The sequence below is a fragment of the Eubalaena glacialis genome, chromosome 2 (assembly GCF_028564815.1).
Source record: "Eubalaena glacialis isolate mEubGla1 chromosome 2, mEubGla1.1.hap2.+ XY, whole genome shotgun sequence".
NCBI classification, from domain to species: domain Eukaryota; kingdom Metazoa; phylum Chordata; class Mammalia; order Artiodactyla; family Balaenidae; genus Eubalaena; species Eubalaena glacialis.
The window spans coordinates 730,318-757,869 of record NC_083717.1 but is presented as its reverse complement, the minus strand read 5'-3'; the positions used below and the strand labels follow the sequence as shown (position 1 = coordinate 757,869).

Here is a 27,552-nt window from a genome sequence, read left to right as displayed (position 1 = left end):
ATGTTTAAAGTACCTTTCTCTTTTTCAGCTTTATATAGCTATAATTGACAAATTTAAACATTATGTATATTTAAGGTGTATGACATGGTGTTCTGATATAAGTATACTTTGTGGGATGATTACAACAACCAAGCTAATTAACCTCATCTCACAAAGATACTTTTTTTTTTGGTGTATGGCAAGAACACTTAAAATCTGCTCTGTTAGCAAACTTCAAGTATACAATACATTATTATTAATACAGTTACCATGCTGGGCACTAGGTCTCTAAAGCTTATCCATCTTATAACTGAAACTTCGTACCCTTTGACCAGCATCTCCCCATCTCCTCCACTCCCAGCCCCTTCACCATTCGAATCACTGTTTCTCTAAGTTCAACTGTTTTAGACTCTACATGTAAGTGATTTCACGCAATATTTGACTTTCTGTGTCTGGCTTATTTCATTTAGCATGATGTCTTTCAAGTTCACTGATGTTACAAATGGCAGGATTTCTTTCTGTTTTAAGGCTGAATAATATTTCATTGTATAAATATACCATAACTTCTTTATCCGTTCATCTGTCAATGGACACTTAGGTTGTTTTCATATCTTGGCTATTGTAAATAATTCTATAATAAACATAAGAGCACAGATATCTTTTCTAGCTACTGAATTCATTTCCTTTGGATATATACCCATAAAAATGGGATTGCTAGATCAAATGATAGTTATATTTTCAATTTTTTGAGGAACCTCCATACTGTTTTCCATAATGACTGTACCAATTTACATTCCAACAGTGTGCAAGGATTTCCTTTTCTCCACTTCTTGCCAATATTTTTTATCTCTTGTCTTTTCAATAACAGCCTTTCCAATGAGGAGTGAGGCAATATCTCACTGTAGTTTTGATTTGGATTTCCCTGATGATTTGTGCTGTTGAGCATTTTTTCATATACCTGTTGGCCATTTGCATGTCTTCTTTGGAGAAATGTCTGTTCAGTTCCTTTGCCAATTTTTAAATTGAGTTATTTATTTATTTTTTTTGCCATTGAGTTGTATGAATTCCTTATGTATTTTGAATATTAACTTCGTATCAAATGTATGGCTTGCATATATTTTCTCCTGTTCCATAGATTGCCTTTTCATTTTGTTGATTGTTTCTTTTGCTGTGCAGAAGCACAAGTTTGTATCTAGTGAAGCTATTTTCCTATAAATACTCAGAGGACAGCTTTGCTAGATATAAAATTCTTGGTTCCCACTTTCTTTCTTGAATTAAAAAAATTCTGCTCCATTGTTGTCTTACTTCATACCTTTTTTGGGAAAATTCTGATGTTAGTTGAATTCATGTTTCTTTGTGAGTTATTTGATCTTTTCGTTTGGAGGGCATGAGAATTTTTTCTTTACCTTTATAATCTAATACTTTTACTAGGTTTATCTTAGAGTTGATTGCTAACCATTTGGTTAACCTGAAATATAGTTAATACAGGAAAATCAGGATAAATGCTTTTCTTTTACTTTTGAAAAAGTCAAATTTCAGATATATGAGTTGTCAGGAACCCTAGCAAATGCCAATAGTGATAATAAGGGCTGTTTTTCAGACTTTTTAGGAACTTGTAGATCCTCATGATTTATTTCAGTCTCTACTGTGCCTTTAATACAAAATTCCTGGCATACATGATTCAAAACATGCTAAAATTCTAATGTCCTAAGTTTTTCATTACTTCAGAATAACCTTAAACCTAAAGGTCAGCTTTCAAATATAAGTGCCTGACTATAAAAGAGTTAAATTTCATGTTCTTTAGAAAATAATCAAGAAAAAATGTTTCTGTTAATATTCTGTAAATGCCCAAGATTCTAAGAAGTTTTACATGACAGTTTACCTAAATAATATACTAATTTCCTACAATTTATCCTGTAAAATATTTTCCTTCCACACATTGTAAAACAAATATTTGCTGAACTGATTGTTACATAGTCCAGTGTTATGTGATCATGTAATGAAAGACTCTTTTATAAAACATATACACAAGGATAGAATTAAAACTTACCATGGAATCTGTAACTCTAAATTTCCTGTCTTCTGTGGTTTAAACATAATTATGTTGCATTTACATAGTTTTTTTTTTTTTTTACATTGGGTTTATTTGTTCTTTTTAAAAAGGGGGAAAAAAATAAAGCTATGCTTGTTTGCATACAGAAGAGATTTAATCTCTTTGTGGCTGCCCAGAAATTTCATTTACCACAAAACCAGTCCTTGTGACATTTTAGGGTTTATCCAAGATATAAAATAGAATATATGTTTTATATGTTTGTATCAATAAGAACATTCTTCCTTCCTTTTACATTTTTTTGTTATTTGTTTTTCATCTGTATACTTTTAAAAGCATATGGATTTAACTGAGATACTGAAATGCCAAATGAAAATTAATTATGTGAATAATTTAATCTTCTGAATCTTAGTTTTCTCATTTTAAAACAAGCTCTGGGGATGTTTAATTTGAGGATTATGTGGATTTTAGTTATCCACATTATATACCTCATCCATCCAGTTGTGATGTGTGCTTAGTTCCATAGCTGAATAAGTTGGCTTTTCAGTACTATTTCCTGTGTGTGAGAGTATGTGTGTGTGTTTATAATGAAGTTAAAACACATTTTTAAAACTTTTAATTTGTGAAATATAATATACATAAAGGAAAGTGCATGATGTAAATGTACACATTAGTAAATTCTTGAAAAGGGAGGACTCACGTACCTGCCACCCAAGCCAAGAAGCAGAATACCATCATCACCCTACAAACACCCGGGCTGCCTGTCCTATCACGGCCCCCCAGTGCCCACCGCCCCATAGTCTGGGGAGAGCCCCTCTCTTACCTTTTATGGTAATTCATATCTTACTCTGTTTTCATCATTTTATATTTGAGAATGCCTCCCTAAATAGTTTTATTTCTATTTGGAAACAAATGGAAGCATATAATATGTGTTGGTTTTTGTCTGAATTTTTTTGTTCAAAATTATAGGTTATTTTAACACTTAATTGCTCAGTTTGATGCGTTTTAACAATTGTATACACTCATATAACCACCAGCCAAAAGAAGATATAAAACATGTCCTTCACCCAAGAAAGTGCACTCATGCTATTTTCCAGTCAATCCCCACTCCCACCCCAAGCAACCACTTTCTGATTTCCATCACTACAGATTAGTTTTGCCCTGTTTTGGGATTGGAATTTCTGAGTCATAGGGTAGAAGTTTAACTTTATTAGAAACATCCAAATAGTATACAAAAGTGGTTGTACAATTTTACATTCCCATTGGTGCCAACATTTAATGTTGCTCTTTTTTTTTTTTTTTTTAAATTTAGCCCTTCTAACAGAGCAAAATTGTATGTCATTGTAGATTTCATTTGCATTCCCCTGATAACTAATGATGTTGAATAACTTTCCATGTGCTTATTTCATATGTATATATGTTATTTTGTAGTCTATTCAAGTTTTTTGTCCATTTTAAATTTGGATTGTTTATCTTTTTTGGCAATTTGAAGAAGTTCTTCACATATTCTGGATACAAATCCATTGTTTGATTTATGTGCTATGGAATGATTTTTCCCAGTCAGTATTAAGGCTGTCTTTTCAGCAGAAAGTTTTAATTTGATGAAGTTAAAGTTATCAATTTTACTTTCATGGCTAGTGTACTATATGATATACCTCAAACTAGTTTCTAAGTGTGGTGTGGAAAGGGGAGTCCAAGTTAATTTTTTCATATGATATTCAATTGATCTAGCATCATTTATTGAAAACGCTATTTCTCAGTTGATTAGCTTGGTCCCTTGGTTGAAATTCAATTGACTGTATATTAGCAGATCTATTTCAGAACTCCTTTCTCCTTTTTCCATTGATCTATTTTTCTATCCTCATGTCAGTCCCACACTATCTTGATTATTATAGCTTTGTAATAAGAGTGTTAAGTCCTCCAACTTTTTAAGATGCTTTGGGCTATCTTAGATGTTTTGCATTTATATATAAATTTTAGAGTCATCTTGTCTAAATCTTTTTTAAAGCTTTATGGAATTTTAATAATTGTTGCTAAGAATCTATAGATCAATTTAGAAAGAATAGAAATCTTAACAATATTGAGATCGCCAATCCACTAATATGGTATATATCTCCATTTATTTGGGTCTGTTTTAATTCTAGTAGGATATGAAGTCCAATACTCTCTCATGATGCTGGGCGGTGGCAGTGAGCTGCAGCCCCCAGTCAGCCGTGTGATCAGGAGGGTAAACAACTCAAACACTCACAACCATTCTGTACCCATCAACCATTCTGGTTTTCCCTTTCAGTACAGTAGTCAATACGTTACAAGAGATATTCAGCACTTTATTATAAAATAGGCTTTGTGTTAGATGATTTTGCCCAGCTATAGGCCAATGTAAGTGTTTTGAGCATGTTTAAGGTGGGCTGGGCTAAGCTGTGATGTTCGGTAGGTTAGGTGTGTTAAATGTGTTTTCCACTTGTGCTGGGTTTATTAGGACACAGCCCCATGGATAAATCAAGGAAGGTCTGTACAGAGAAAAGAGGGGAAAGTCAAACGACACCTTGAGGAAGCAGTCAGCCAAACTCAAACTGTGGGACTTTCTACAACAGTCCTGATCTCTTAAAAGAGTCAATGCCATAGAAATGTTCTAGATTAAAAGAGACTAAAAAGATATATCAAAAATACAGTGTATGATCCCTTTTGAATCTAGGTTTTGTTTGTTTTTTAAAAAGCTCTAAAGAAAGTTTTGCAAAGAAATGGGAATATTTGAATATGAGCCGGACCTCAAAAATTGTTGGGCCCTCTTAATATTATTCTATGAATGCATAACTTTTCGTATGAATGAATAACTGTATGTATGAATGAATAAGTTTTGAAAGCTTTTCTGTCATAGTGCTTACACAACTATAAAAGGATAGACTATCCTTCTACTCTACCAAAGCCAAGGAGTTCTGGGACACACTTGACATGCCTTTCCAGAGGCTGCTACATTCACATCTTTTCTCCCAATTTGGTCTCCCATAGCCTCTTTAAAAGAATACACAGAGATATAAACATTAAAACTCTGAGAATTTTTATGAAAATGTAAAATTCTTTTCTAATCATAGTTTTGCACAGGGATCATTAATCCTGACATCCATTTATGTTTCCATTTTTGTGGAATTGCCAGCTTGGTTTTAAAACCTGTAGATTTCAGTTGCATCTTATAATGTGGCTTAAGAACATCATGTTCCTTTAGGCTAACCACATTTAGGTTGAGCCATTGTCAGACAATAGCATTTATCAGCATAATTTTCAGCAAATATTGTGAAATTTTTAGAAAAGATACAAAATTATGGTTTCAAAATAGATGTATTGTCATTGCCAGAAAGAAACTCTGCAACCTCAGCCGTGCTGGCTATGTGGGTGCAAACTGTTCACATTTGTGCATATATGTGGCCTCAGTGGGCAGGCCAGCCAGCCAGACTTGTTAACAATCCTGACAAGAGTTAATAGAACAAAAGACACTGAGAGCCATAACAAGCAGCTGTGTCTTTTTTGTTTGTTTGTTTTTAAGAGCCAGAATATGAATATGTAGTCATCTTTCAAGAGCTGTTATTTTGTCAGCCACACAGTTTGATTTCTATGATAAAGTTGAAGATTTTGGAAACATATAGTTCAGTTTTGTTTTTATAATATCAAAATATTAATGTAAAATTCTATTGACAATAAAAACAGGAAGAGTTATAACATACTGCTGGACGTGAATTCAGAGCAAGATGCTAATCAAATTAAAGAACTATACAAAAGGAGATAGACCCATTGAAAATGGGCAGTGATGTAATGAATACCACCTACAAGCCCAGCATTGTATATTCAAAAAGCAATAAAGTTGTAAAGAAGACCTATGAAAATGCACTTTCAACCTAGAGGCAACTCCAAATAAAAATTTACCGGTTAGATTTTGAATTTGAACATGCACTTTCCAAGTATGAGGTTAAAAATGAATGTATTTGTGTTGGGAGAGATTTTTGGTTCATCAAAAAAGGAGTAGGCAAAGGCTGTCTTGTTTCAGGTCCATTTAACCCATACTCACTGTCTGCGGGAGCCGCCCTAAGCATGGCGGACAATAGCAGATTCCTGCCGTCAAGGAGATTGCACAGTACTTGGGGAGATAAGAAGCATCCTCACCTGCCTACAGTGCAAAGCAGTGTGTTATGAGTGCTAGAAACGAGGGCAGCAAACCTCAAAAGAATCTCAGAGGAGGGAGAAGCCAGAGGGCTTGGGGAGAGGTCTTATGGTAGACCTTAAAGTATGGATTGTTGCAGCAAAAGATGGAGATGGCAGGGCAAAGGCTTAGTCCTGGGAGAATTTCTGTGGCTTGTGAGTTAACAGTGTCTCCCCTCTGTGTTCACAGGGAACCCCATGCCCGCATCTATTATAGCATTTACCAGAATAGATTATTATGGTCTCTTTAACACACTGGCTAGACTGCAGTTTCCTAAAGGACAATTAAAATCCTCATTATTTGCAGACTCTGTATTTGTGTATTCACATCCTTGCTAAAATGTATTTGTAATCCCCCCAGTTAATCCTTATAGCACTTTTGCAGTTATTCACAGACACGTGTGGAGCCACGAAAAATTTGAGCTGCCTGGTGCACGTGTTTCCAGCTGGGGTTGAACAGGACCACACTCTGCCTTCTTGTTTCCGCTCTCATTTTGTAAACAAGTGTCATCTTCACAGTATTTAGTGCCACGTTTTTTGCATTTTCGTGCTTTGAGCTGGTGATCTTCCTGTTTAAAATGGCCCCCAAGCATAGTGCCAAAATGCAAGAGGGCTGTGATGTGCCTTACAGAGAAAATGTGTGTATTGGATTCCCCGTGGGTTCAGTGTTAATGAATCAACAATGTGTATTAAGTAAGGTGTCTTTAAACAGAAACACACATAAAACAAGATTATGTATTGATCAGTTAACGAAAATATTCTCACCAGAGGCTCTTAGGAACAAAACTTTATATTCCCCCAGGAGCGATGATTCGGTATCTACAAACTCACTGTTTGCAGTGACTTTATACAGCCAACTACCCGGCATAATAAGAACTGACTGTATCTGTTACTTCCGTATGCTTAGCACTTAGAGTTTAGTAGATGGCCACAGAGTTTTATGAGCAAACACCTGAATGTAGGGAGTTTGGAGGAATAAACCAGCTCATTGGAAATGTTAAATACTGAATTCAGGAACTGGGGTGTGAATACCATGCAGGCAGCGGGAAGCTGTCAGAGACTGTCTCCTGGGAGTGACCTCTCAGTTGTGAACTGTTCACCAAGCATTGACTGAATGTGCTGGGTGGTGTGATGGACAGAATGAACATCCCCGGGGCCCTGCTGGCAAGGAGATACTGCAGAAGCTCTCAGAACTCCTTCAGCAAGATTAATTTCCCAGGGATTTATGGGATGGATTGGAATTGAGAGAAACTGGAGACATAAAACCAAGTTAGGCAACTATTGTAGCAATCCTGATATGAGGTAGTGGAGACCAGGATTAGGATGCTGGCAGGGAGAACAGAGAAGTAGGGGGAGATAGTTGAGTTATTTGAAGAAAATCCACAGTATTATGACTCGATACAGAGGATGAGGGAGATGGAGGGACAAAATTAAACTCTGAAGTTTGCTACCCATGACTTTGTTAGTTCCTGTGTTTGCAAATGTTTTTTTTAAATGTTTTCCTCATCTAAGGTAATTACTCTGTACTGTGCTGTCTTTTAAGACACCTGTAATGGGGTCACAGTCATCAGCTGTTGTAACTAAGCAGCTGATGAATTGCCTAGGGTTTGGAGTGACGGTCAAGGACAGTACATCTGGTTTTAGAATGAATAGTGAATTTTTATCGCTAATTGTGAAATTTTTCCTGGGGGGATCCAGAGTTGAATTATGCCTCTTTTTAACTGAAAATATGTGCCATCCAGATGACTTCCACTGTGATGACAAGCTACGTCCCTCATTGTATGGCTGAATATTCCTAATGCAGCTGTTACTACTACATTAGTGAGAGAGTAGGATGGATTAACATTCACTATTGTTCTTTGAGAAATTGCATGTGAAAAAATAGAGACCCAAGGATCTCCATTAATTACATTTTCAGTGGCATATGTAAACCAGTAAGCTTTTTTAAGTTTGCAAAGTAATTCCTTCATTGTGAAGTACAGTGTGTTCAGTATCTTTCTTTATAGTTTCTATAAATCAAGAAATAAAACTTTATTTTCCCTCAGCATGATACAGAAAGTTTTAGTTTTAGAAAGCTATTTAGTTAAACTTTGGGTTAAAATACTTTCTCAATGTGCTTTTTTCTTATTAAAGATCATCTTTTAAAGAGATAGTTTATATCTTACTATAAGCTATTTGCATTACCAACTGTTTTATAAGGTTATGGAAAACATATCCAACTTGGAACCTTTGGAATAATACATTTTTTTTTTCCTGGCATACTCAGATAATCAAGAAATGTAGTTTTTTAATGTCAATTTTCAAGAAAAAATTTGAATGGTGCCAAGCTAGTAGTATTTATTCTATCTGTGGCTAAGTACTACGTGTATTTAACTCAACTTGAGGTTCAAAATCAAAGGAATTTTGATGTTCTTTATCTGTTTTCATATGCTCTGAGTTTATCTTTCTGAACAAAGCCATGTTTGTAAAGGATATTAAGTTTTGTTTGACCTTCTTCTCAACTGCGAGTATTTGATGGACCTTAATGCAAGGTTTTACTCCCTGGACTGATTGATACATAAACAGAAGACAGATGGTGTGGAGACGACTCTGATGATAATTCATTTTTCAGCTAGTCAAGAAGATATTTTGATTACAGTGTGTTTAAGTAACTATAACACAGTCTGCAATGTTGGTCTTGCTGGGAAGGGAGCACATGGAAAACAAGTTATGTGTTATTCGTGCCCCACAAAGGATGCAGTGTGTTGTACTGATTTTAATTCCTAGTGCTAGATTAGTACTGGAAGAGGTTAAACTGTGTCATGCAGTACGGTAAGTCAGTTAAACACAGACCAAATAGAAAAGGTAACTGCACAGCTTTGAGCCATAAATATTTGTCTTGGAAAGTATTTAGATGTTACTATATGAAAGAAACCAGTATTTTTACATTTAGGTAACAGTCTGTATACAGCTAATTAAAGAATTACATGGCTTGATTTTCAGTTTATGTGAATCACAACTATCATGGAGCTTGCTTTCTGTGTCAGCGAGTTTAAAACTGAAATCAGAGAGCCGACAACTCAACAGTATGTTATGTCCCTGCTGTTGTTAAAGTTTTGAAAAAAAAATAGCTAAGCAAAATGTCAAAAGGAGAAAAAATAATTATAATTGTGTGAATAGATAGGCCATTAAAATTTTTATTTTCATGTACTAATTACAGTCTCTACCTCTGTTTTTTTGTTTCACAATAGGATAATTGATCACTTAGATGGAGTTCGTTTGTTGTGGTCCCTACTAAAAAATCCTCACCCAGACGTGAAGGCCAGTGCAGCTTGGGCCCTCTGTCCCTGCATCCAGAATGCAAAGGTGAGAAGAGACTGCAAATCAATCCATTCTAGAATCTCTAATACCATATTGAATAATGTCACCACAGGTCACTAATTGCTTTCCACTTCTTTTTGGTCAGATTTATCTGGGGGAAAAATGTGCTGAACGTTTGTGCCAAACTAATTTTTGAGCAATGCCTTCTCCTGGTCAGTTTTTATATGTAAAATGAAACTGGGCTAAGATGGCAGTGCTTATTACCATGTTCTACATGGCTGGTGCAATCAAAACAACTACCCCAGGTAAATTAGGGGGAGGAAAGTTGACTGTTCTTATCTCTTGGGTGAAAAGAAAATTGCATTACTGCTACTTTCAGAAGCTCAAGATGACTTCTATGTTATTTATTGTCTGAATTACTACAATGAAAAATCACTAAGTTCTTTGTTACCTTGAAAAAGTCACATAATTCCATGAATCCCACTTTTCTTATCTGTCGATAAAGACTGGATATAAAACCTATGGATAAAATTTTTGTATGAAAAAAGACTGAACTGGAAGTTTCTGAAGTCTTTTAGCTCTTCATTTGTAAATTTTATTATTTTCTTTGAGGATCTCTTTTCAGCCCATTTCTGTTATCTTCACTTAAATTTCTTTTCCTATAGGTTTAGGGATTTCCCTTTAAGATCCTTGTTGCTAGAGATATTTCTCTCTGTTGAGTATTTTTATCTAAAGTATTTTTATTTAAAGCATTTAATCCCTGTAATAAATTTAACATGCCTCTATCTTCCTAAATATTTGTGACTAGAAGTAATCTTTTGTAAAAAGTGAATTGTGATATGTAGCAATAGTAGAAAAGACTTATTACAAACTGGTTAATGGAACCATTTTTTTATAACAACAGAAAAGGAAAAATAAAAATAAAAACACCTCAAATGTCAACCTACAGGAAAATGGACAACAGGATGATAGTACAGTCATAACATGTCATACAATGCAGCAGTGAAAAATGAATGTATTTCAGCAATGTGTTCACCAATATTGCTACGTCACATAAACATATTGAGCAAAATAAAAACAAGTTTCAGAAGCAGACATACAATATAATCCTATTATATAAGGTCCAAAGAAATTTTTTAAATGCAAAATATAAATGATATTATTTAGGGAGCAAGAAAGAAGCCTACTGGAGAAAGATTGCTACACATCCTTAAAGAATATCTTTAAGGATATTCTTTAAGAAAGACCTTAATCTTCCTTAAGGAATCTTTAATATCTTTAAGGACCTTATTTATCTTTAAGGAAGGTTAATGGTATCAGAGGCAAGCCAAGATTAATAAGCAGAACTAACTTCAGAGGAAAGAGATAATGTAAAGAACAGAAGATAACATTAAATTTTAAAAATTAATATCCTCAGAATGACCCAAGGGATACTACTAGGCCCAAAAAGCCTGAATAAAAAAGAAATATTCATAGATTAAGAAAGAACTTTTGGAAATTAAAAATATATTTGACAAAACAATAAATTTAATAAAAGAGATAAATACTAGGTTATGTGTGATGCTGGGATATGACTATGTAATTATCTGGATGATAAGGTCTAGTAAATAGCTAAAAATGTAAAGTAAAAGTAAAAACCAAATAGGAATCTCAAGCACACAAAAAGAAAGAGAGCAATTGAAAAGAAGAAACAGTCATTTTTTTTTTAAAGGGGAGGGGTGGTTTCTGTAAGCTGAAGAGTTGAAGAAAGACTCTAGTCTTCAGATTGAAAAGATCCAACTGGTGCCAAGTAGGGAAAAAGAATTTATCTACGCCTAGACACAAATTCAAATTTGGTGTTTCCAGAAATTAAAGGAAAAGAAAAAGTTACATAAGAGTAAGAATCACACCAGTATTAGGCTTAACATCATTCACAATAAATTCTACAAGAAAAAGGAACAAAGCCTTTACTGTCTTTAGAGGAAAATACTTTTTATGCTAGAATTCTATACCCTGCAAAACTAGCATTCCAGTGAGAGTAGACTAAGGACAGAATAAAGACATTGAGCCTTTAGAAATGTCAGCACTCAGGAAAGTTATCCCCCAGGGGTCTTCTTTGAAAAAAAATTACTTTACAATGTTTTCCAGCAAAACAGAAGATTCGAAGGAAGAGAATAACATGAGTTATAGAAACAATAATGAACAAATAAATCATTAGAATTTATAGCTAAATATGAATTTGTGTTGGTAATATGGCTTTCAAATTTTGTCAGATTATTAAGAAAGAATTTCTTTAAAAGTAATGGCATAAAGTAAAATAAAAGCAGATGGTGTTGTCACAGTAACAATCTGAATCTAAGCTACCAGATGATTTGGAAAGCATGTTAGGGAGTGGAAGGTAATAGGTAAAAACATGCCAAAAGTCTTTCCTTTTCCTAGAGAACGGTGTTAGAGATACTGGTTAAATCTCAATCATCATTGAAAATATGATGAATTTAATATTATCATTGGTGAGATACCATTTTGTATAGATAACATTTCTATCAGTGCTGTTATTACGTGTAAACTGCATCCTGTATTTGTATGGACTTCAACTCCAAATCTGCCTATTTATCTATTATTGGCTTTAAAAGGTATTCCAGCATTTCCACATTCGTTATTCTCGCCCAGGATTTCTGTCCCAAATATCCAACTGGTCTCCTTTGCTAGCCACCCAAACTGAGCCACACTCAGATTTTAAGAACAACCCATCCTGTCTGTGTTTAAGCCCTTGGCCCCAAGACCAGTCTACACCCAAGCCCTCATAAAGAGCTCCATTTCTCCTGAACCTCTCCTGCCTTCCACTGCTCTCCACTCCCACCAACTCAGCATCTTTGAACTCTTCTCAGCTCCCTTCCTACCACTCCTGGGGGAAGGACAGACCCATGAGGATCTCTGCTTGTTCACTTCTCTTACCAAGAACTTCTGCATGCATTTTCATTTGGGTACCATGGACATCTGAAGAGTTTTGAACAAGGAAGAGACATAAGCAGATTGGCTCACTAGAAAGTGTGTGAGTGGGTGATCGATTAGGCTATTGCCATGACTCAGAGGAAAGTAATTAGAGCTTGACCTAATACAGGGGCAGTGTGGGTGAAGAGGAAGAGCAAATACAAGAAATGATTGGGAAGTAGAATCAGAAATGGGTGAGTTATTGGATGTTGGCTATGAGAAAGAGGTGAGAGAGAGTATGAATTTTTGTTTTTGTTTTGGTGTTTTAACTTTGACAACTAAGTAACCTTAGTTGCTAACCTTGTTAGTAACCTTCACCAAACATGGGAAGAACACAATTTGGGGAAAAGATGGGGAATTTGCTTTCATCCAGGTATAGATGTCCAGTCATTTGAATATATGAATCTGGGTGTCAGGAGAGATTCTGGACTGGAGATATATATATATGGGAGCCATCAGTATGTAGGAGGTGGTTGAAGTCTTGAGCAAAGATGAACGGCAGAGGGTGTGGGCGACAAGAGAAGACCAGTGACAAAGAACAGTCACAGAGGAAGACCGACGTGTGATGAGATCACCAGGAGAGGGCAATTTCAAGAAAGACAAGAAAGGAAGCAAAGCCAAGAAAGGAGGAGTGTTCAACAGTATCATTTGCCCCTAAGAGGTCATTTGCCTTTGAAAACTGAAAAGAGTACATTAAATATGGAAATTAAGAGGTCATCGGTCATAGACATTTCAGTTGAGAGGTGAGAGTTTAAGTCCGTGGTACCGGGGTGAGAAATGAATTAAGGGGAGAAATAGATACGAAGAGGATTAATAGTTCTTTCTGGAAGCTGAGGTGTAATATCAATGGAAGGAGCCAATATGAAATCCGGAAGACAGTTTAGGCTGAGGGAATGACTAATATGGGAAAGGCATGAGAGAGGTGGAGAGGGTGTGTGTAGGTAGTAGATGGAGAAAGGAAGAACGGATGCATGGAAGGAAGGAAGAAAGCATAGCTCTCACTGTTCCTAAACCTTACAAGCACATTGCTCTAAGTAGAGTAAAAATCTTCTGGAGCACCAAGCAGAAGGACAGTTCTAGAATACGTAACTCCTGAGGGTGAGCCCTGTGAGAGGAAGGACTGCTGGTAAGAAACACTGAAAAAGGCAACTTCTTACTTCATCCAGGCAACAAACACATGCCCAATCTCCTGTCTCCCTGTCTATCTATCTGTCTATCTATCCGCCTATCTATCTATCTATCATCTATCTATCTATTATCTATCTATCTATCTATCTTTCTGTCGTCCAATTCAGAAGTGACAAAGTTATCAAAGGGATCTGAATTAATACCCTTCTGTGAATTTAAAAACTTGAAGTCACACATTTCTTAGCTGACAGTAAGTATAATTTGGCTGATTATTTCAACAATGAGGACTGGCTTTTCTGATTACATAATGTAGAAGACATTTCCATAAATTGAATTAACTAAATATGCAGAGTCAAAATTTGATGTCATATATATCACAAAATACAGCTTTTATGACTAAATTTATGATGAACATTTTTAGATGTCAATTCGAAATAGATGAGGAGGATGCATACCTTTTCAAAAATGTATTGAGATATGTGAGTAAAAATTTTGAAGACTATTGGTCTAGTATACCAGGTCTGGCCCTTGAAATGGGAGAGAAGGAAACTTAAAACATATTTCCTCAAGAAAATACCCTAATTTGCAAGATTCTTGTCCTTTTGAAAACTCCTATTTTCTAGGACCAGGAGGTGAATATTATACTGGTTTCCTTCCTTGCATACTTCTAGAACAAAACTCATCTACCCAAGGCAGAAGGATACCTCAGGGGTCAAGTGCAAGAGAGGTCATGTGCTCAGAAAGGCAAGAGGAAAGAAAGCACATTTATATTAAAAAATAGTATCTCATTATTCATATAGATCCCAATCAAACCGTGGTTTCAGACAGCTCTATCTAATAGAAATTTCTGTGATAATGGAAATGTACTCTTCAGATATTGCAACCAGTAGCCATGTGTGGGTTTTGAAATGTGACTAGTCTGACTGAGGAACTAAACTTTTGATTATATTAAGTTTCAATTAATTTAAGTAGCCACATGTAGCTAGTGGCTATTGTTTTGAATATCCCAAGTCTAAGATATGCAAATAATGGAGAGTTGTTTTTGAAAAGCAACTTCTACAAAAAGTTCTAAACCTCAAGAATTATATAAGTTGGCATATGGTTATATATTCACTATGCCAATTTTAGAAAGCAAAGAAAAACACAAAGGAAAGTGTCTTTTGTGTTTCCATATAAATTTAAAATATTTTTTGTTCTAGTTCTGTGAAAAATGCCATTGGTAATTTGATAGGGATCTCATTGAATCTGTAGCTTGCCTTGTGTAGTATGGTCATTTTGACAATATTGATTCTTCCAATCCGAGAACATGGTGTATCTCTCCATCTGTTTGTGTCATCTTCAATTACTTTCATCAGTGTCTTATAGTTTTCCGAGTACAGGTCTTTTGCCTCCTTAGGTAGGTTTATTCCTAGATATTTTATTCTTTTTGATGTGTGTTTCCTTAATTTCTCTTTCTGATCATTTGTTGTTAGTGTATAGAAATGAAACAGATTTCTGTGTATTAATTTTGTATCCTGCAATTTACCGAATTCATTGATGAGCTTTAGTAGTTTTCTGGTAGCGTCTTTAGGATTTTCTATGTATGGTATCATGTCATCTGCAAACAATGACACTTTTACTTCTTTTCCAGTTTGTATTCCTTTTATTTCTGTTTCTTCTCTGATTGCTGTGGATAGGACTTCCAAAACTATGTTGAATAAAAGTGGCGAGAATGGACATTTTTGTCCTGCTCCTGATCTTAGAAGAAGCGCTTTCAGTTTTTCACCATTGAGAATGATGTTAGCTGTGGGTTTGTCATATATGGCCTTTATTATGTTGAGGTAGTTTCCCTCTATGCCCACTTTCTGGAGAGTTTTTATCATAAATGGGTGTTGAATTTTGTCAAAAGCTTTTCCTGCATCTATTGAGATGATCATATGGTTTTTATTCTTTAATTTGTTAATATGGTGTATCACATTGATTGATTTGCATATGTTGAAGAATCCTTGCATCCCTAAACCCCACTTGATCATGGTGTATGATCCTTTTAATGTGTTGTTGGACTCGGTTTGCTAGTATTTTGTTGAGGATCTTTGGGTCTATGTTCATCAGTGACACTGGCTTGTAAGGTTCGTTTTTATGGTATCTCTGTCTGGTGTTGATATCAGGATGATGGTGGACTCATAGAATGAGCTTAGGAGTATTCCTTCCTCTGCAATTTTTTGGAATAATTGCAGAAGGATGGGTGCTAACTCTTCTCTAAATGTTTGATAGAATTCTCCTGTAAAGCCATCTGGTCCTGAACTTTTGTTTGTTGGAAGTTTTTAAATCACAGTTTCAATTTCAGTACTTGTGATTGGTCGATTCATATTTTCTATTTCTTCCTGGGTCAGTCTTGGAAGGTTGTACCTTTCTAAGAATTTGTACATTTCTTCTAGGTTGTCCATTTTATTGGCATATAGTGCTTGTACTAGTCTCTTATGATCCTTTGTATTTCTGTGGTGTCAGTTGTAACTTCTCCTTTTTCATTTTTAATTTTATTGATTTGAGACCTCTCCCTTTTTTTCCTGATGAGTCTAGCTAAAGGTTTATCAATTTTGCTTATCTTTTCAGAGAACAAGCTTTTAGTTTCATTGATCTTTTCTATTGTTTTCTTCATTTATTTCTGCTCTGATCTTTGTGATTTTTCCTTCTACTAACTTTGGGTTTTCCTTGTTCTTCTTTCTCTAGTTGCTTTAGGTGTAAGGTTAGGTTGTTTATTTGAGATGTTTCTTGTTTCCCGAGGTAGGATTGTATTGCTATAAACTTCCCTCTTAGAACTGCTTTTGCTTCATCCCATAGATTTTGGGTCATCATGTTTTCATTTTCATTTGTCTCTAGGTATTTTTGATTTCCTCTTTGATTTCTTCAGTGATCCATTTATTGTTTAGTAGCATATTGTTTAGCCTCCACATGTTTGTGTTCTTTGCAGTTTTTTTCTTGTAGTTGATTTACAGTCTTATAGCATTGTGGTTGGAAAAGATTTTACATGTTATTGATTAATCCCTTCCATACTAACCCAAATTAATAATTAAAATCCATAAAATGTTGGTTTGTTTTTTCAATACTCATACCAAAAATTAATCACAAATCAGGAATAGAATAGGGTTTTCTTTTGTTTTTCATTCAAATTTTAACCTAAACATAGTAATCTGGGGGTTAAATGAGATTTTATCTAATTTTCACCCATGTATTATACCCAAGGAGATACAACTTCTGTTACTTCTTAGTAATTGTGAAAGACAGCCCCAGAATATAAAATGATGCTGGTGAAGAACATGTTATAGTTTTTTTTGTTTTTTTTAAAAAATCGATCTTTCTCTGTTTCTTCCCAAGTTACCACTTTTTTAAAAAAATTAATAGCTACTTTATTTATTTATTTATTTTTTAATTTTTTTAGCTGTGTTGGGTCTTTGTTTCGTGCGAGGGCTTTCTCTAGTTGCGGCAAGCGGGGGCCACTCTTCATCATGGTGCGGGGCCCACTCTTCATCGCGGTGCGCGGGCCTCTCACTATCGCGGCCCCTCCCGTTGCGGGGCACAGGCTCCAGACGCGCAGGCTCAGTGGTTGTGGCTCACAGGCCCAGCTGCTCCACGGCATGTGGGATCTTCCCAGACCAGGGCTCGAACCCGTGTCCCCTGCATTGGCAGGCGGATTCTCAACCACTGCGCCACCAGGGAAGCCCTAATCAACTGCCTTTTTGATAAGCTAAAGTAATATGGGTGAAGATACTTATAAATGTCTATATGCACTGAGGTTATGTATGCTTGGGACTCCTTTAGGGTCTCACGTGTCTTATATTACATCACTCTCCAAAACTTAACCCACCTGGTTATATTCAGGTTAACATCCTCATCCTCATGCTTGAGCATCCTCAAGAATAGATTTTGTATATTCCACTGTTTTAGGTAAGTTTAAATTGTTTTCAAATAAGAGTATATGTTCTATGGGAGAGTAGAGGCAGGAAACATTTTTTGAATATGCTGGGCATCCAGCTTGCAGTAAAATAACAGAACCAGAAAAGATCTTGCCAGATATTTTGGCCCATTCTTCCCTCTTTCCCCCTCCCTCCCGCTCTCTGCTTCAGGTAAGTTAATGACTCAGCTTTCTAGGGAAAATTTCCTTTTATTTTATAAGAAAGCATTTCCACATTTTTCATGTAAGATGCTTTTGCAAGTCACTTTAGAATTATTAACTTATGAATCATAGGAGTTGGCATCATTTAGAAATAAACCACTTCTTTGTCTGGATTGATGGCACTGACAGTAATGCTGCAGAAACCAGCCACTGTCAATGATAGCTAAGGGCTGTGCCAATCTGAGCACGCTCTGTGTGTGTCCATGTGGAATGGAGGTGGTGAGGTGTCAACTGTTCGAGACAGATGTTACCCATTTTTTATACTGTTAGCAGCATATACATTAGAACACATTTTCAGATCTGTTAAGAAAATGAGATGTGGAAATTACTTGTATTGGATGGATTGCCTCTTTTCTTGCTGGGAAATATTTAAAGCTACCTATCAGTGAATGAGTGGGACAGCAAAGTATTTCAGTAATGAATTGTGGAATAATTGTGACGAAGAGTCACAAAGTAAGTTGGCATTGTATTTGCGTTGTAATTAGATGTATTGAACAAATGGACAGTGGGATTTTTGTAGTAAGAAATATTGACTTTTTTACCAGGAGGCCAGTGTCTCAACTAGAAAACTTAAAATTTTCCTTCATTCTGGAGAAAGTCAGTATATTATAGTTTTTGGTCACTTATCAGTGATACAGAAAATGTACTAAGTGAAAAAGAAATGTTTTGCCTGCTTGATAATTATCTGTCCATTCCTTATATGATTCGAAAATCAGGGTGTGGAATGTAAGTCTGTTTTATGGTCTTATATTAAACCTGAAAGAATATTTAAGATAGGAAATAAGCATCTTCAGTTTAAAAACTACTCAGTATTCTTCAGTCTATCAAGAACTAAACAACAGAGGCTGAAATAATACTGAAGTAATTACAAAAAATTCACTGCATATTTTTCTAAGTAGCTTTATTTAAAAGGTTTTATTTAAGGCTTAAGGAAAGTTTGTTGTTGTTGTTTTCCTGTTAAGATTACTAAAAAGGACAGAGATCCTAAGATGTGACCTCTGTAGTGATGTTATTTGGTAAAATTCATGAGCTGCAAGTCTGGCTGCAGATGAAGAGCTGCTTTGTAAGAAGTGTGAGAGATTTGTAAATGGAAGTGAAAAGCTGCTCCTTTCCAGCTGAACGATCAAACACATTTTTGGAGGAAAACAGTGGTTGAACAGGTGTTCAGTATTATGAACTTGTGATGTAAAGAATGCAGCAACTGAATCTGGCAAAGATCCACGTATTAAATTCTTTGTTCTTCAGATCCAAAATTTCCTGCTGCAGAAAATCAACTCACATTTGTGCTCCATGAAAAATAAGATATTGAAAAATTACAGAATTCACATAAAGAATGTATAATTGTGTTACATCACTTACTTTCAAGCTTTTTGCCAGCATTTATAAGAATCATGTTTCTTTCTTAAAATATCACTGCGTTTTTTTATATTTTCTTTTTGTGAATGCTGTAAGATAGTATTTAATCCTATTTCTTTTCATTAATGACTTTTAAAAGTTTTTATTAAGAAAAAAGTAGAAGTTTACATATATTTATTGGCCTTTTTATAAGAAGTGATTCACATAATTCATATTAATTTGTGATCACCACTTCCTTATGAACTAGATGGGAAACAGGTATTTTATTTTAGAATAAACACTCTGTATAATAAGTCAGCTGTAGCATTAGGAAGAAAACTCAATCTGTCTTCCAAATCAGTAATATATCCACGAGATCGCTTGGCCTTGTAACCTTCTTAAACCTAATTTTGCTACTTGTTTAGGAAATAATGTCTGGTTGTGAATTTTGATCTCAGAGGGGAAAAAAAAAAATCTCTAGTAATTTCGAAACCAGCAACCTGAGGCTCTGCCCCAAACAGAGAAGCCAATTAGAAGATGTATGAGAATGATCGCCCGAAAGAGGCGAGGAAAAAGTTAATTTCTGTGAGGCTGAAATACAAGCTTGGGCAATTTTAGCTTCCTGACTACAGGTGTGACAGAACACAGCTGATCAAACCAGGCAGGAATTTGACATCACACTCTGTTTAATTTCAGCTGCCCAATGAGCCATGCCCAATCTGGAAGCCAGAGAGAACCTGGAAAAGGAGCGTGTAGGGCTGTAACTTCATACTGAGAAGACTGCCATGGACATGGCTTAGGAGCTTGGATTTGGTCACGTTTGGGCCAAAGAATGTATAGCTGTCCACGGTGTGCCAAAAAGGCTGCATAGGTTTTTAAAACATTGAAAACCTGTTTAAAATGTAATCCGTGTTTGGCAGCCCTCCTATCTGGGGTCGGCTATCATTTTTAATAAGTCACCAAATAGTTCAAAGTAGGCTCCTCATCTGGCCCCCAGATTCTAAAATCCTATAAACTAAAGTGAACTATATTACAGGTATTTTTTCTGTGTGCCGGATTTTCAAATGGGAACTTGAAGGCCCGAACAAAAGTGAGGGTGTGACAAAGTTGTCTTCAGTATCTATGGGTCACGTTTGTTGCTTTCACCTGGATTCCCCTCCTGTCCTGCTACTGTTTCCCATTCCATGCTTCTCAGCCCCAAAGGGGGCTACAATGGAGGTTGCTAGTTTAGGAAGGGGTAGATTGACAGAGGTGTAATATACAAAATGGAAAGTAACGACTAAAAGGTATAGCCTGTTCTAAACAGGTGTGCCAACAATAAGCTGCTCATGAAACCGTGTAACCATTTTATTTGGAAGTACAGTTTACCAGTTTCCAGTTACTTTATTAAACTAATAACCTCATCCATTGAGTTAATCATATCATTATCTCCACCTCAGCCAAGAACTCCCAGGACCACACTGCACTTGATCACCATCAGAAACTGTGTCATCTCACAGTTCATGTGTTTGGACCCCAGTTTCTGATGCAACATTATGTCCCTCTGTCTCTCTGGGCACAGAGCTTTTTTTGTTTGTTTTGTTTTGTTTTTTTGTTTTTGTTTTTAATTTTTCTAAATTGAGGTATAGTTGTTTACAGTATCATATAAGTTTCAGGTGTACAGCACAGTGATTCACAATTTTTAAAAGTTATATTCTATTTATAGTTACTATAAAATATTGGCTGTGTTCCCTGAAAGCAAGCACACTTGTCTTGTTCCTGATCTTGGAGAGAAACTTTCAGTCTTTCACCGTGGAGTATGATCTCAGCTGTGGGTTTTTCCTACTTGGCCTTTATTATGTTGAGATCGTTTTCTTCTATTCTTAGTTTGTTGAGCTTGTTTTTTTAATCATATGAGGATGTTGAATTTTGTCAAATACTTTTTCTGCATCAATTGATGTGCTCTTATGGGTTTAACCTTTATTCTGTTAATGCAGGGCAGTATACTGATTGATTTTCTTGTATTGAACCACCCATACTTTCTAGGAATAAATCCCACTTTGTCATGATGTGTAATCCTGTTGAATCTGGTTTGCTACTGTTTTGTTGAGGACTGCAGTTTTCATTTTTTATACTGTCCTTATTCGGCTTTGGTATCAGAGTAATGCTAGCCTCATACACTGCATTTGGGAGTGTTATCTCCTCTTCAGTTCTTTGGAAGAGTTTGAGGATTGTTGTTAATTTTTATTTAAATGTTCAGTAGAATTCACCAGTGAAACCATCCGGTCCTGGGCTTTTCTTTGTTGGAAGGTTTTTGATTACTGATTCAATTTCCTTACTTATAACATAACTTATATAGATCTGTTCATATTTTCTGTTTCTTCATGGTTCAGTCTTGGTAGGTTATGTGTTTCTAGAAATTTATCCATTTCTTCTAGGTTATCCAATTTGTTGGCATACAACTGTTGATAGTATTCTCTTACAATCCTTTTTATTTCTCTAAATTGTTACGTCCCTTCTTTCATTTTGGATTTGAGTTGAGTCTTCTCTTTTTTCCTTCATTAATCTAGCTAAGGATTTGTCAGTTTTGTTTTGAATAGCCAACTCTTGGTTTCATTGATTTTTCTCTACTGTTTTTCTGTTTTTTTCTTTAGGAAATAGAGTGATGTCTTCTTTAACCCAATAGTTATTTACAAGTGTATTGCTTAATTATCACATATTTGTGTATTTTCCAGTTTTCCTTCTGTTGTTGATTTCTATTTTCATCCAATCATTGTGTTCAGGAAAGGTACTTTGTATGATTTCAATCTTTTTTTTTTTAAGTTAGACTGACATTGTGGCCTAAAATATAGTCTTCCTGGAGAATGTTCTATGCGCACTTGAGAAAAATGTATATTCTGCTGTTGTTGGGTAAAGTGTTTTATATATGTCTGTTAGATCCAATTGGTCTATAGTGTTGTTTAATTCCTCTATTTCCTTATTGATCTTCTGTCTGATTGTCCTATCCATGATTGAAAATGGGGTATTGAAGTATCCCACTCTTGTTTTTAAGGAGCTGTCTGTTTCTTCCTTCAGTTCTGTCACTGTTTGCTTCATATATTTTGGGATTCATACAAATGTTTATAATTATTGTATTATATCTGGTTGAATTGACCCCCTTATCATTATACATCCTTCTTTCTCTTTTTAAATAGTTTTTGACTTTTCATGGAATATCTTCCCATATTTTTACTTTCAACCTATGTGTGTCCTTAGACCTACAGTGAATCTCTTGTAGACATCATACTGGATTTTTTTAAAAAAATCCATTCAGCCCATCTGTGTATTTTGATTGGGGAGTTTAATCCATTTATATTTAGAGTAATTACTGATAGGGAAGCACTTACTTTTGCTATTTTAATATTTGTTTTCTGTATGTTTTGTGGCTTTTTCCCCTCATTTCATTCATTAATGCTTTCCTTTGTGTTTAGTTGATTTTTTGTAGTGCCATATTTTTATTCCCTTCTCCTTTCCTTCTGTGCATATTCTATAGATATTTTCTTTGTGGTTACCATGGGGATTACATATAGTATCCTCAAGTTATGACAGTTTACCCTAAATTGATACTAATAACTTCAGTTGCACGCAGGCAGTCTACTCCTTTACAATTATGCTTTCCCACTCCCCCTTGATGTTCCCAATGCCACAAATTACGTCTTTACATGTTGTGTACCCAATAACATAGATTTATAACTATTTTTATGAATGTGTCTTTTAAATCTTATAGAAAATAAAAAGTAGAGTTACAAACCAAATTACTATAACATTGCTATTTGTATTTTTCTATTTACCTTTATGAGGTCTCTTTAAGTTTATCCTAAAGTATATTGAACCTCTTGGGTTTGTATATCCATGTATTTACTCAAATTTGGAGTGTTTTCAGCCATTATTTCTTCAAATAATCTCTCTGCCCCTTTCTCTCTCTCTCTCTCTTTTCTTTTTTTTCTCCTTACATTTAGTAATTTCAAATGTCCTGTCTTCAGGTTCACTGATTCTTTCTTCTGCCTATTTGAGTCTGTTATTTTATACCTCTAGTTAATTTTTCAATTCAGTTATTATATTTTTCAGTGCTACAATTTCTATTTGGTTCTTTAAAAAAAATTCTATCTTTTTGCTGATATTCTCATGTTATTTCTATATCATTTTCCTTATTTTCTTTAATTCTTTGTGTATTTCTTGAGCATTTTGAGCATACTTAAGATAGATGTTTTACAGTCTTTGCCCGATACATCTGTAAGTCTGATGCATTTGTTTCTTCAGGGTTGGTTTCTGGAGATTTACTTTGTTCCTTTGAGTGAGCCATGTTTTCCTTTTTCTTGGTGTATCTTGTGGTTTTTTTGTTGAAAATTGGGCATTTGAAAAAACAGCCACTAGTCGTTTCAGATTGGCTTGGAAGACCTTCACTAGTCATTCTTGTCATTCCTGTTGGAATCACCTAGGGTAAAGGTGTAAGGTCTTCTCAGATCTTTTCTCGGCATGTGTTTTATCTGGGCCAGTGTGTCTGTCTACTTAAAATTTCCCCCATATTCATAGCTGCTTTTAAATGTCTTAATTTCCCAAAGAGTCTCACCCCAGCTTTTTCTTGGGGCCTTAAATGTTCTATTTTATTCCTCTTCTTATAACTTCTTGCCCTGAGGTGTCTGTGAGTCTGCAGTCCCCCTGCAGTTTTCACACCCCACAATGACTACCATTGTCTTCCACAGCTTCTGCCACCTGAGGTCCAGCGTACGCCACAATTTCGCATCTAAGTTCTTAGTCACATGAGACAGGGACCAGTCTCTCAGGTAGCTCATCCACAAGCCAGAGTGTTGCAAGTCGTTTCTACTCCTCTTGTTCTGGTCAAGGGAGGGGACTGGGAATTGGCCCGCTTCCTCCTGACCTGTAACATTGCCAGGAAGGGGATGGGACGTGGGCAAGTAAAAATGCCAGGAAATTTCCTAAAGTTCTGAATGTGACTTTATCTTGGTTCAGTGTTTGTTTATTTACTATAGATCTCTGAATTGGTTTCCAGAGCTCCTATAAAGTTACTTTAGCCAGTCTGTTAGTTGTTTATTTAATGTTTCCATGGCGGAACAAGTGTCTGGTGCTTCTAAGTCCACCATCTTGGAAATGTCTCCATGCTTTCTGATGAGAAGTCAGATACTGGTATTAATGAAGTTCCCTTGTACATGATAGCCATGTACAACTTTCAAGTGCAGCCTGCAACTTTCAAGATTCTCTCTTTGTCTTTCAACAGTTTAATTATAATGTGTCTAGGTGTGTATCTGAGTTTATTATACTTGGAATTCCTTAAGATACTTGAATATATAGGTTAAAATTTTTTTCTCAAATTTGTGAAGCTTTTGCCATTATTTCTTCAAATAGTCTTTCTGTCCCTTTCTCTTCTTCCAGATCTCTCATATACATAGGTTGCTATGCTTGATGGTATCCTATAGGTCTCTGAGAATGTTTTCCTTTTTCTTCATTTTTTGTTTGGCTCCTCAGACTAGATAATCTGAACTGACCTATCTTCAAATTCACCAAGTCTCTTTTCTGCCCGCTCACATCTGATGTTGGGCCCATATAGTAAATTTCCCATTTCAGGTATTGAACATTTCAACTCCAGGATTTCTAAGTGACTTTTTTTAATAAGTTAAATCTCTTTATTAGTGTTCTCTACTTCCTGAGACATTGTTCTCAAACTTTAATTGTTTAGGCATGGTTTCCTTTAGTTCCTTGTACATATTTGTAATAGCTGATTTAAAGTCTTTATCTAATAAGTCCAACATGGTACAGGCTTCCTTACAGTCAGATTTTATTGACTGCTTTCTTTCCCTGGGGCATACTTTGTGGCATACTTCTCTCTTTTTTTTGTATGTCTTATAACTTTTTATTGGAAACCTTATATTGAAAATAATATAATTTAGAAACTCTGGAAATCAGATTCCCCCCTTTTCAGGGGTTGTGTTCTTGCTGTTTGTTGTTGTTTTTGCTATTGTTTGTTATTGACTTTCTTGGACTAATTCTGTAACATCTGTGTTCCTTCTCAGTGTGACCACTGAGGTTTCTTCTCAGTTAGCTCATTGGACAGCTGATGAGTCGATAGAGGTTTTCCTAAACACTTTGCATCATTAGATTTCTCACCGTTTGGTGTGGGGCCCTGTGTGCATTCTGTGGCAGGCAGTGAACCCTAGCAGCTTACACATCTGTCTTACCCTTCACTTCCCGTGTAGGGCCTCACGGTCAGGCAGAGACGAGCGACCGCAGCTGCCTCAGGTCTCTTCTGAGCACGTGCATATCCCTACACCTGCTTGTGGCATTTTAAAGCCCCAGGAATACGGTGGAGTTTTTCAAAGCCCTCTATAGACCTCACATTTCCAAGATTTTCCTTTTAATTTTTTTTTTTTTTTTGTCCAACCTCTTGTTTGTCCCAACTGATATTGCCATCTCAAACAGCTTTTATGTTAAATAATTGCCACTGATTTTTTTTTTTAAGACACACCCTGAGGATAGGACTTTCCTCATTAAATGAGTCCTGAGGTAAAGACAAGCCTTTGGAGCTTTTCCTAAAAGTTGCCATTCAGGTCAAATAGTGACCATTCTTTTGTAATGAGGCTTTTGGGGGAGCTCCAAACCCATTCTTCCCCCTCCTGTGGCTGCCAGGCTGCAGGTTTTTCACAGATACCATGGTTTCAAGGCCATTGGTTTTCAAGGCTACTGCAGAGCTGGGGAGAGGAAGGTGGGAAAGTTAAGATGCCACAAAGCTCACTGTTCTTACTGAAGTTCAGCTGTTTTTCTTGAATAAACACCCCTCGTTACAAGCCTTTCATTAAATTCGAGAGTTCCGAAAATGTTGATTTTGCCATTATGTGCCAGTGTACTCACTGTTGTTATAGATGATCGGATCCTTGCCCTACCATTCCACAAGTGCTTGGGCATTTACGTTCATCATTTTTGCACTGAGGCTATGATTTTGGAAGTAATAGCAACACAATTTGATAATTATCCAGATTGGTCATTCTCCAGTCTAGATACACATCATCTTCAGAGCTTTAAAAAAAAATATCCTCGTGCAAGAGCCTTAACCCTTGTTCTGTATATTGAGATTGAGGCCTTGGCATACATATTTCTAAAAAATCACCCCAGGTGGTTATGATGTGAAACCAAGGCTGAGAACCACTGATCTAGATCTTATTTATTTTGAATCCCACAACGTAAAATAGCACCTTACATTTCTGAGGCTCCACACGGATATCTCAGGAGGTAAGAAGTCTGCCCGTCTCTGTTCTAGTCAGACCACATCTGGAGCTGTGTTAAACTCGGTGTGTTCTCAGGGAAACTTTGATAAATGAGAGGGAAGACCGACGAAAACCATTTACTATGAAAATTAGTTAAAGGTACACACAGGAAATGAGGGAGACCAGGTAGCTGGCTTCAAATGTTAGAAGAACATTCATGAAAATGAGGGTTAGTTGCAGGTAGTATAATGTTCATTATGAGTTAAAGAGATTCATCTGATGAACTGGGAAGCTAATCACATATTTATAGAAAAATATGATACAACAGACCCAACAAGTAAACATTTGGAAAAGAACCTCTTCATAAATTAGAGACTCCCTGTGTTTTGTTTTTTGTTTTTGAAGTGTAGTATTTCATACAATTAATTTTTTTCAGTCAAGATTATGGTTTCAAGTATTATTCTTAGCCTGATCTACACAACTCACTGATTGGATCTTAAGCAGAAACTGCTTTACCCATCTTAATCTGTGGGTTATTGACTACAAGTGGGAAAAATTCTAAATATATATATGCATATGTGTATGTAGAGATTTACATGCAATAGGTACTTTATGATAATATGTCTTATATTTGTTTAGCACCTTGTACTTACAGACTTCTTTCAAATACATCATTGGCTAAGAAGGTCACTTAATTACCTCCATAAGCCTCTGAATACACAATGGTGCTTCACAAATTACACCTCCTCATTAACAGAATATGGCATCTAAAGCAGAATCAACACAGGACATAGTAAAATTGAAAAATCACAGTTGACCGTGATATTTGAAAAGATTATCTTAAATTAGGCTTAGGAAGTAGAAAAAAATCAGAACCATTAAATTTTTTAAAAATTTATCTTGTGAATTAATTGGATAAAGCCACCTTCAATGTTTAATACATTTTCTGCTACATAAATCTAGACTGTGAGCCACCATGTCATTTATTTCACTGGAAATTAATTTATTGTTCCTTCAGTTCAGAAGGAAAGGAATAATCAGTGATGTTCTACTTTTGATTTTTGAAGAGCTACATTTGAAAGTGTAAAGTAATTCTGGATCAGATATATATGTATTTAAGCTGTAGGACTTGTTAACTACTAGGAACAGAGCAAGGATCTTATTGTGATAGAGCCACACAAACTGTCTGTTCTCCTTGAGTATATAGAGGT

The 27,552-nt window shown here is 35.6% G+C and overlaps 1 protein-coding gene across 2 annotated transcripts in view; it reads left to right on the top strand.

Moving 5' to 3' along the window:
- ODAD2 (outer dynein arm docking complex subunit 2) overlaps positions 1-27,552 on the top strand; it is a 180,707-nt gene that overhangs the window by 74,737 nt on the left and 78,418 nt on the right. For both annotated transcript variants that reach the window (XM_061181520.1, XM_061181521.1), the window contains one exon: positions 9,451-9,565. In XM_061181520.1, coding sequence (XP_061037503.1) covers positions 9,451-9,565 — 115 coding nt within the window. The remainder of the gene's footprint in view (positions 1-9,450; positions 9,566-27,552) is intronic.